General features: G+C 41.4%; 2 protein-coding genes across 2 annotated transcripts; both read right to left on the reverse strand.

The window, feature by feature from the left end:
- Nucleotides 1-224: 224 nt before the first annotated feature.
- Nucleotides 225-1,858, reverse strand: LOC307038783 (uncharacterized protein; the record flags this gene model as incomplete). Its single annotated transcript, XM_079680461.1, has 4 exons — nt 225-388; nt 581-729; nt 1,079-1,250; nt 1,573-1,858. The coding sequence occupies 4 exons, from the start codon at nt 1,856-1,858 to the stop codon at nt 225-227; spliced, it is 771 nt and encodes a 256-aa protein (XP_079536587.1).
- A 1,978-nt stretch (nt 1,859-3,836) lies between these two features.
- On the reverse strand, nt 3,837-5,481 carry LOC307041141 (uncharacterized protein). The gene is made up of 4 exons (XM_079684469.1): nt 5,275-5,481; nt 5,011-5,115; nt 4,511-4,621; nt 3,837-4,264 (listed from the first exon to the last, which is right to left on the reverse strand). The coding sequence occupies exons 1-4, from the start codon at nt 5,422-5,424 to the stop codon at nt 4,253-4,255; spliced, it is 378 nt and encodes a 125-aa protein (XP_079540595.1). The 5' UTR covers nt 5,425-5,481; the 3' UTR covers nt 3,837-4,252.
- Between the last annotated feature and the right edge of the window lie 5,572 nt (nt 5,482-11,053).

Below are 11,053 nucleotides of genomic sequence, written 5' to 3' on the forward strand. Positions count from 1 at the left end.
ATCTTGCAGACGCCACCGATACACAGCCTACCGCCAGCTGGTGAGACTTTGCTGGGGTTACCTAGGACGCGACATAAGAGTGCCACTGCCCTCTTGTGCAGTGAACCAAATTCGTCTACAGTTTCCATCCATGGACTATCACGGTTATGAAGAAGGACAGTGACAATACAGTTCTGAAGTGAATGTTTAATACAGTTGCACAGTTGAAGATGCACAGTGACAGACTATTTGGTCTTGCAACGACTGGCATGTGCCTTGATGGCCTCTGCTTTGTCAGGCTTCTCCATTGCCGAGAACAGAGTGGGAGGCTCCTCCAGCTGTACAGGCCTGTCTGCGCTGGGTTTCTTGCAGAGGTCGACCACCTCTCTCATGAGATCATCCACATAGCCTGCAACAGTGTTCAAAGACAGAATACAAAACTTGCACTTTATAATGTTCTCTAATAATAAATGATGTCTGTCATCAAGCCGAGATCATTCTTTCAATTCGGGTTTTGAACTGAATTAGTTCCTAAAGTAGTAGTACCGGTACATTACCAATCTTGACAATATTATTTTGAGTAATTTCATTTCAAACTAGCTGAATGTTGCCTCTACTAGGATCTTCTTCACAACATGACCTCTAGCCTTGTACTTGGGGTAGCGGATTTTGAACCTCTGTTCTCCCGCCTTCGTAGTTGCAGTATGTCTGCTGGCATTCTCGTTGTAATGCAGTCCGGCAAGAAGGGTTCTGTTAGCATAAACAAATAAACAGTTTTAAAAATGTGAAAAGAAATATCTCTCTTTTGTAATTATTCCACGTCTATACATGAACAGCTCTATTTAACTTGATATTGATTCAGAAAGTGATTTAGTGTTTTATTTTAGTCCTGGCAATGTGTGTCTTGGAGTTGACAACTTCATCAAAGTTCCTTCCTCCATTTTGACACACTATGGGAGATGTGACGTAACGTCGCAAGCTTCTATACAGCACGGGGACCTGGTTCGGCATGGTACAAAGACGCCCATTCCCAAGTAACTGAAACAAGTTTTTAGCTGGTACAGTACAAGCCTTCGAATTATATGCTGAAAAGACCAACCTGCACAGCATGCCAGTGTAGGTGTACACGTAAGACTTTGGTGCAAACTGAATGATGAGGCTGTGAAAGCCCTCCACCTTGGACGTCTGGTGTACGGCAGAGAGCTTGCCGATGTCCTTGCACAGCATCTTGTCTGTCACCAGTTTCTCCAGTTTGACAGCTGATAGTGAACCTTCAATCAACAGATCAATAAATCAATCCTCAACAAATCTCAATGGCAGTGCTTGACATTATGGATGATCAATTCTAATGTTTGTTGCTCAGACGTAACTTTTTGGATTATGTACCCAACCATAAGACAGTCGGTACATTGTTGCTGCTGGGTATGTCCTGGGTTTTTAATCACTCAGTATGCACACTGTATACATTCCATACTCCTTTTGGCGGTGGATGACGGTTAAAATTACAGTCACCCGTTGCTGACGCAACAGACGTAATTTTAAATGTCACGTCTGCCACCATATCAGAAAAAGGAGTATTGACTCTAAACTCACTTGGTTTGATCCACTTCTTCTTGTGAGCCCTGCCTTGTAGTCTCTTGTGCGCACATGTGGGGAACTTTCCACCATGGCCCCTGTGGAGGTTTAGGACATGCCGCTCCACCGACTTCCATTTATCCACAATCAGTTCCGCGTCGTCTTGCGTGGAGGAAACCACTGCCCAGTACAGGTGGTTGATGATGCTCTGTTGCCATGCTTTCAGGTCCTCACAGCCCTTGAGCTTGCAGATGGCTTTCAGCTTCTTCCCAACAGCTGCAAAGACAATAAATAAAACTGACATCATAAAGAGATCTATCTATTTGAGTGAGGTGTGCAAATAAGATTTGTGACACTGCATGCTGCAATGTCTGTCTGGTGATAACAACTTTACGATAACTCAATAGAAGTAGGCCTGTCACGATAATTAATTTTGTTGGACGATACATTTTTCTGGAAATTATTGCGATAAACGATAATATTGTCGGCACCGTTTTAAGACCATTTTAGACATAATGATAATATATAATAAGAATTCAAGTACATCCTTTCAAACATAACTTTTTATTGAACATTCAACATTGCAAATGAAATGTGAAATAATATTAAAATATATAAATTATATATAATAAATAAAACAAATTAATTAAATTATAATAAATTAATTAAATCACACAACCAAAACAATAAATTAAATAGTCAGGCTGGAAAACAGAGCTCTCTCTCTCATATATGTATATATATAATTATATATATATATATATATATATATAAATTATATTTATATATATATAAATATCATTTATATATATATATATATATATATATATATATATATATTGAGCACACATTATCTCAGAAGCAAAAAAAACAGTCAAGTGTACAGTCCACTGTCAAAGACCCAGATGCCTCAACAGGCCATATCCAAATCTGTTTTTCTAAGTTTTCGAGCAAGGAACACCAACATGTTTGCATTGTCGGGCGGGGGCTCTCCATCTCCAGTTGCCGTGTTTGCTCCCAGCTGGAAAAACGGAATGGGGTGGTTGTGTTTTAGGTGGTTTAAAATGCGTGGTATTAACTGCTTTTGTCGATACCTTTTTTAAACCAATGTGACACACCGCCCGGCTCATTCAAGTCCGTAGGTTCGCCTCGTTGATTTGGTTTGAATCCAAAATACTGCCACACCGGAGAATCGAGATGTGTAGTTAGGTTTTGTAACCAATTCCATTTCACTTTAAATTCCCCGCGAGTAAGTCACACGTTGTCTCCCGCTTGTCGCTATATTATTAATTTGGCTGCTACGCTGCTGCACGTGCACGCGGAGTGTCCTGACCTGGCTGTGTGTCAGCCCCGCCCCTCACAGCGCGCCTGGCAGCCACAGCGCTCCAGGCTAAAATGCTGGTCACATCTTTATGTAAACGGCAATTTATCGAGCTCAGAAAAGTTATCGAGTCCATTTTTATTTATCCTACGATAAGTCAATTTATCGATTATCGCGACAGGCCTAAATAGAAGACTCTACTCCTTGAACTTCAAAAGAAACAACATTGACACATATACTTGGCTACATGCCAGATGTCATACAGATGTTTTGTGTACGGCATATTCTCTCTAATCCATTTGGCAATCTGGCGATGTCGGTCTGTGACGAGAGTGCCAATCTCCAGGATGTCCTCAAAGAAGGCCACCATCCTCTTCAGGCCTTCCAGTTCCATTTGGTAGCTCCCACCACACTCGTTGCTCTGAAAATACAGCAGGGAACATTCCAGTTAGGCAGATAACTAGACAGGAGCTCTGCAATGAGCTGAATATGATTTGAAACACTGTTACTATTACAATATTTACAGATGAAGTTTTAAATTTCTCACACAAAACCCTGAACTTGAACAATATAAACTGTACCTGCACCAGCTGTAGGTCTAGCACCACATTTGATTCCAGCTCCATTGTAGTGTATGTTCCAAATTTTGCGCAGTGTCCAGGGCTGTCGGCCCTGCCGTCACCCCCCAGAACCAGAGGTCGCCCTTCAGTCTGCAGGATCGCAATGTGGGCTGCCTGTTGTTGCGTCCATACATCCTGTATTGCAGGCTGCAGGATGTCTCGCTGGTGTGAGAAGAATGTTCGTTTCACGTAGGTCATCACACCCATGTGGTTTAGGACTCGCAGCACCTTTGTTGGCGACGCACCGGCAAACAGTAACAGAAGTTTCCAATGCTCGGTTGACTCTGCCACTCAGTTGCCTGCAGACAGGAGTCACATGTTTGGTGGATCTTAAATAGTGTTCCAGTGGTTGTCCACACTTGACGGATGTCGACGCTGCCGCAAGATGGACAGTGGCACCACTGTAGCAGTTTCCCGAGGCTGGAGCCAAAGATGATGTATTTGGGTTCCTTGCGGCAGATCTCATCCCCAAATGCTTCCCGACTTTCTGACAGATCTGACTTGTCAGAAGAATCAGCCGCTGAGATGGAGCTACTGGGTTCCCAGTCTGAGGAGCCTGATACTGATGGTGGTGCAGCTGGACTGCTGGACGACGCGTCTTCCAGTTGGTGTTGCTCCAGCTTTGACGCCTGGCTGCTGCTGCTGCTAGAGGCAGCCTGTGGTGGCTGGTCAGGTGTAGCTGGGTCTCTGGTGCCATGGACTTTCAGCTTTCTCTGCCTCCCTGGTACTGGTAGACTTGCAGTCAGCATCTCGGGCGTCACCTGGCATGCTGGAAAGGAAATGATCAATGGAATACTATATTGTGTTTATATAAAACCACAAATCTATGTTGATCTGTTGCTTACTATTTAGAGTTAACAAACTCAACATTAGAAGGAATATCCCGTACTGTAATACAGTATTATATGACACACTCGCTCATCCTGTCAAACCTTTGTGTTGTTTTTTTTTTAGGAACTGATTAAACTTCGATTTAATAGTGCAGTACTATTAACCAATCAATAGTGGCATTAACCTTTGACTGTGTCTTTGTTTTTGTGAGTTGTTTCCCAGTCTGTGTCTTGATGCTGACAGTAGCTGTTGGAGTCCAGTCTGTCTGGCAGGCCTGATCTTGACTCTGTCGTTCCTGCCAGGTGAAAACATACATTTCATAGTGTGATGTTGAAAAATATGTTCGAGGGGTTAGAAGTTCTAGACAATATTATCATGATAAACATGTACCCTACAGTAATGCTTAGCTAGAGCCAATGCATATGTAAGTCAATATCATGCCTGACTAGCAACTTTCTACAATAATTATATTTAGCAGACTGGTTTGCCGGTTGCATGTTTGGTGTTTGGAACAAGACTAATGCTAAGCTTTTTGTTTTACATAACAAGTGTAAGATCTAAGGAGTGCATATTACAAAGAAGGTTTTTTTTTATGTGTCCACTGTGTGTGCCAGTCATGATAATGTGCAAGGTAAAACCAGCCAATGTGCTCATCTAAAACAAAACCTGGGGGCAATCACAAACCTGTTCCGGTGCCATGTCTGTGTCAGTGGCCATCTCCATTGATTCCTCTGTGGAAGCAAAACTGCTACTCTCCACTTCTGATTCTGCCAGGAGTTCTTCTACTTTCTGCAAATGTACACAATATGAAATGGATTAAAAAATTATCCAAAACAGTATAGGCCTACACCTTGCTCATACCATTTCAACAATAATAATTCAGGAGACTACTAGCCACTGGAATTAAATCCTGATTCAACATCAACAAATTAGGCCTAACAACTTTACCCGCTTTCTCTCTCTCATTGCAAATGCAGATCGAGCCGGTCTTGATGTTGACGTTGAAAGTTGTCCCACAGCTGAAGTCCCAACTCTGGGGAAAACAGTTGGAATTGCTCCCTTCTTCAGGATCAAGGTCCTCTTTGTCGCAATGCCCATCTGTGCTCGTAGTAGAGCACTTTCATCAAAGGAGTCCCTTGTGAAGTGTTCACTGCACAGAACACTGTATTTAGGTAGGCTCCCAGTCCTTCCTGGTTCGCCACTTCCTCAGTGTTTTTCTTCACTGTCGCCTCCATTGTCAGGTTTTCTCGATGTGCAATCACTTCCAGTTGACTCCGACACACTTTCCAGTAAAATACTTTGATAAATTCGACTTTGAAACAGAGAAACAATAAACTGTGATGAATGTAAACACTTCGGCGGCGACCATCTCGTGACGTCACGCAGTAGATCGCAAGCCACGCCCACGAAGGCGGAGGTCAACTGCGGATTTCCAGGCGGCAAATTCAAAACTCGTCAAATTCATTGCTATTCCAACATCTTTTGATATGGGTTCCAATGGACAATTTTGGTCATTACTATATGTATTAGCATAACAGATCATGCACAGGCGCACACTTCACTGGGTCTTTAAGGGACCACAAACTGACACACAAGACCCTGTGAGGGGAAACACACACACAAACACACATCTGCTGCTAGTGCTAGCTGAGTGAAAAGTATGTACTAATTGTTTTGCTAAGCGTGGTAATTGCTGCTCTCATTGGCTTCTCAAAATGTCAGCACTTGCTGCTGACACACACACACACACACACACACACACACCATCCCAAACCCCCCCCCAAACACACACACACACACACACACACACACACACACACACACACACACACACACACACACACACACACACACACACACACACACACACACACACACACACAGAATGATCACAGAGGAGTCCTTCCTGAAGTAAAAAAAGCCAGTTATTTATTCCCTCTCCTTTTTTTGGATCCCCATTAGCAAAGTGTTTGCTGGCATCCCCATTAAAAAATAAACAACAATTTGAAAATAACAGATTCAATGAAAGAAAAATAAATCAGACCCAAGCATCCTCCACAGAAATGAGCGGAATGGGTATACAGTAGAAAATATGCATAGTAAAATAGTGGCATCTCTTAAAATGTATGGACGATCAGTTGAATTTATATTTCTAAACTAGTTTTAATTAACTATTCCTTGATCCTTATCCAGTGACTTCCTGCAGTCTCTGTAAAGTTGACAATGCCACTACCCGCGGTAGGGTAGGTAAGAATGGAGAAACCAGCTTGAGTGCGCTAGAATTTGAAAGTACGCAGCAGAAAAAAATCTGCCCCTTCCTTCTGACTTCCTTATAGAGCCCCTCCTCCAACACACACGAACGCGCACATGACCAATGAGGGCACGAGATAAATTTGTGCACGAGATGGAAGGCTGACAGGCAGGTAAGCCATCCAGTTATTTTAGCCTTGTGGTGAAAACAGCCTGTTCAGTTTTGTATCTATGGTTTTGTCCCCTGCTAACTGGAGCCGCTTCATTTAGCTGCCATCTGATTGGTTGCACAGTGAAAGGTCTGCGGTAACTAGGTCAAAATTGAAATAATTTGAACTTTGAGCACAGTGCAAGCACACATGTAGCGTCAGCGCAGAGACGTTTTACTGTGTATCGTGTGAATGCAGCTTTAGAAAAAGTTGCCCCTAACTACACCAAACCACAAATTGTTATTATGTTTCTATCTTGGAAAGGTAAACAATTTATTAATTTGTCAGCGTTACAGGTGTCGGTTAGTGCTAGATGTATTCTGACATATAAAAGACAACACACTGCAGCTGGTTATTCTATTAAATTACTCTCATGTACATCTATAGACTTGTGTGTTGGTTGAAAGGAGAAACTGCTCGTGGCTCTTAAAAAAGCAACTCTACCGGCACATCACATATACTATTCAAAACGTAAACAATAGGCCAATCAATACCCAAGAACATGATGAACTCCTTTCTACAGCTTTAAAAATGACACAGGACCCTGGTGTAATTGTATATATATACATTTCAGCAAAGTACTCCACCTAGGACCAAAAGTTGAATGCAGCTGACCATGGGGATTGCTTTGTGTGGCTTTATTTACACTGAATGACAGCGCAAAAGACATTGCTGAGTCTGGGTTTAAAGATAAATGGGTAAAGTCATCCACGATTATGCTGTAATCTGACACATGACTCATAGTACTGATAGCAAGACCTGTCAGGTACACACAGAGTATAAACAGGATGACACGGAATTCAATTAATTACACTTACTGTGAGTGCAGCTTAAGTTAGATCTACCAGTAAATATTGCCAAATCGAGGTGCAAACCATGATGTTGTATTTAAAGTTCCTTAAATTGATTTTAATTCTCATATTTTCCACGCGGTGTTGGCACAAAGACAGATAGACAGTGCATATACTTAACACACAGTGCTGAGTGAGGTTAAAAATAAGCTATGAAGAGACGCTTTCAGGTCGTTGCAGTAATCTGATACAAACACTGTACTGCTGATAAATTACTATCGTGCAGTATAGACGAAACGTTCATGTATTGCTGAATATGGTTTCAGCAAGTTAGTGACAAAGCATATTGGAGATACATTTTGCTGAATGGACTTCCAAAAAGGCAAATCTGTGAAGTCACTGTGTTTGCAGATGACAAAGGACTCTGGTGTAATTCGATAAACAGAATTAGATAAATTACCCTAAAGGTAAAGGTACCCTGCCAATTGCTACTTCACAAAAAGGTAAGACTAGTGGTTTGCCAATAGCACGTGTAAAGTAATATGCTGTACATTAGAGCAGGGGTTCCCCCGAGTGGTGGTCGCGAGATGATTACAACATTTAAAAACATTTTTCAGGGGCGGACTGGCCATCTGCATAATTTCCCCGCAGCGGGGCTCCCCCCGTATCTAATCCACTAGCGCAGTGTTTCTCAAACTTTTTCATACCAAGGACCACGTAACTAATAAAAAAACACTCACGGACCACCTAACTCCACAAATATCCCAAAACAATAGGCCCACTCCAACAGTACATAACAGCCTAATAATGACAGCTCCAACATCTCTATATCGCCTCGTTCACACAATAAATTAATAGGGTTACGCCGAGCATCGAACAATACTTTGAAATGGGATGGAACCACAGCAGACTGTCCAAAACTGGATTTGAACGGGTCCACCCCGTCAAAAAAATCCCCGTCTGAAACATGCACTTGTCAAGGTTCAGAGGCAAATATGGCATAGCCATCGATCATCTTACTTTACATTACATTGCATTTAGCTGACGCTTTTATCCAAAGCGACTTACAATAAGTGCGTTCAACCAACAAGATACAAACTTGAAGAAAACAGAATCATATAAGTGCATCAGGTTTCATAGAGCCAAACATTTCAAGTGCTACTCAACTGGCTTTAGATAAGCCAGTCCTTTATTAGTATATAAGTGCTTTGTTAGTAATTATATCGCTCGAAGTGGAGTCGAAAGAGATAAGATATACTTTATTGATCCTAAGTTGGAAACATTTGCGTTACATCAGCATGTGTAATAGTTGTAAATATGCAGTGGTGTTTATTTATAAATCATTTAGTATAATCACACAAATTCTGTGTTCTTTATTTATTGATTGTTCAATACCTGACAAGGCCGGAGATGAAAAACCAGGGTCGCAGGTTCCTCAACAGTGCATTACAAGACATCTATCAATATGTGTGTATCCAGGCACGTCCAGCTGGGAAGAGACCAAGGGGTGGACCTAGAACCAGATGGAGGGATTATATCTCTTCGCTGGCCTGGCGGCGCCTTGGGATCCCCCAGTCAGAGCTGGTTGATGTGGCCAGGGAAAAGAAAGTTTGGGGCTCTCTGCTGGAACTGCTACCTCCGCGACCCGACCACGGATAAGCGGGAGAAGATGGATGGATGGATAGTTTGTCTGTCTGTGTCTCCTATTAATATCTAATAATAAAAATAATACATTTCAATAACGTGCTTTAACCACCAGGTGTCCCTTTCTATCAGCTGTGCACCGTTATGGTGTACATATACCAATATAACGATTGGATAAAATATAAAAGTCAGCCAGAATTAGTATTGATAATGCAAGGAGACGTATTGTGTGAAGAGAAATTGAAGATTTAGTTTGATTGCTGATATATTTATGATCCACGTCACATATTCAGTTTCGGCGGCAGTTCTTCCTGTTTGTCTAGAAGTCTTCTGACCAGGGCTCTATAAATAGCGAACTATGGCAGATGTAATATTTATTGTTATTTATTTAACCGTGTATTACAATACCGTTATGTGATGACCTTCAAAGAGAAAAGCAGGCAAACTCGGAATAAAGTATTTTTTTTTTTTTTTTAAATGTTTTTGGATTTCACATCAACAGGAAGTCCGCTTAACTATAATGTCCGTGCGCAACAATACCCAACCCATAGATCCGCGGGTGAATAATAATCACAACATTACACACATCCCTTCCCATTTAAATTTACATTTACATTAAAGTATTTCGTGAGGCCTTTTAAAATGTTTTTAAATATAATTAGGGTTGTAGTTGAAGAGTTTGTAAATTGTTGCGTTGCGCAATCGCACAACGGCACGTCCATTAATTCCACAACCACACACATGGATTAACATCGATTTAATACATTAATGTAGCCTTCGTTTCTGCTAAAAGAGGTGTCGACCAGCTGGGGCAACAAGAAAATCGGCGAAATCGAGTGTGACTATTAAAAAATAAATAATTATTATATTAATATTGACAATAACAACCGACCGTCGGGGTAGCATTTGCCGAGGAGCGTTCTCATGACGTCAATTATCAACGCTATGGGAGGTCTATGAAGGTCAATGGGACGCCCTACCCGTTGAAAACTGACTTCCAAGGGGTACCCTGTACGTAATAGGGTGATGGGGAGGGGCCCTGACCGTCTTAATAAACATAAAAAAACGTTTATGCAGCCCCAGCAACAGCCTCTGATCATCAACAGACTTCATGCAAAGCTTCATTGGATGCATAGATAATAATCTCTATCTCACTCCTAAAACATCTAAATCTAATTTCAATATGGATAAATGTTCATAAAATACATCCATTGTTTGTTCTATGTGCTTCTTGAAACTTGAGCTCGCTCCATTGCAGAGATATTCCTGCGAGAGTGCGGAAAACTTAAATTAATGAATTAATTTGCCCAGACTTCATGCAAAGCTTCATTGGATGCATAGATAATAATCTCTATCTCACTCCTAAAACATCTAAATCTACTTTCAATATGGATAAATGTTCATAAAAAACATCCATTGTTTGTTCTATGTGCTTCTTGAAACTTGAGCTCGCTCCATTGAAGAGATATTCCTGCGAGAGTGCGGAAAACTTAAATTAATGAATTAATGTGCCCCCGTTGAAAGGGGTCGCCAGTCTCTGGCACTGTTATTTTAGGGGTCACAGGCTGAAAAGTTTGGGAACCCCTGCATTAGAGGAAAGCCTGAAAAAAATTAATCTGAAAGCCTTCACAACTAACAATACCATGGAATACTCTCATGTTGTGACAATCTTCAATTTAACATGTTCTATACACTCAATATTTGGTTGTTAAAGCATTATCTTCTGTTCACAATTAGATGTGACTATATCTGAAGGATTTCGATATTACCCAGTTTTCTTTGCAAAAGCTGCCCAATGATGCCAGAGATGGTGGGAGAAGGCTAGCATTTTCT

The sequence above is a fragment of the Notothenia rossii genome (genome assembly GCF_949606895.1).
Source record: "Notothenia rossii genome assembly, chromosome: 5".
Classification (NCBI taxonomy): Eukaryota; Metazoa; Chordata; class Actinopteri; order Perciformes; family Nototheniidae; genus Notothenia; species Notothenia rossii.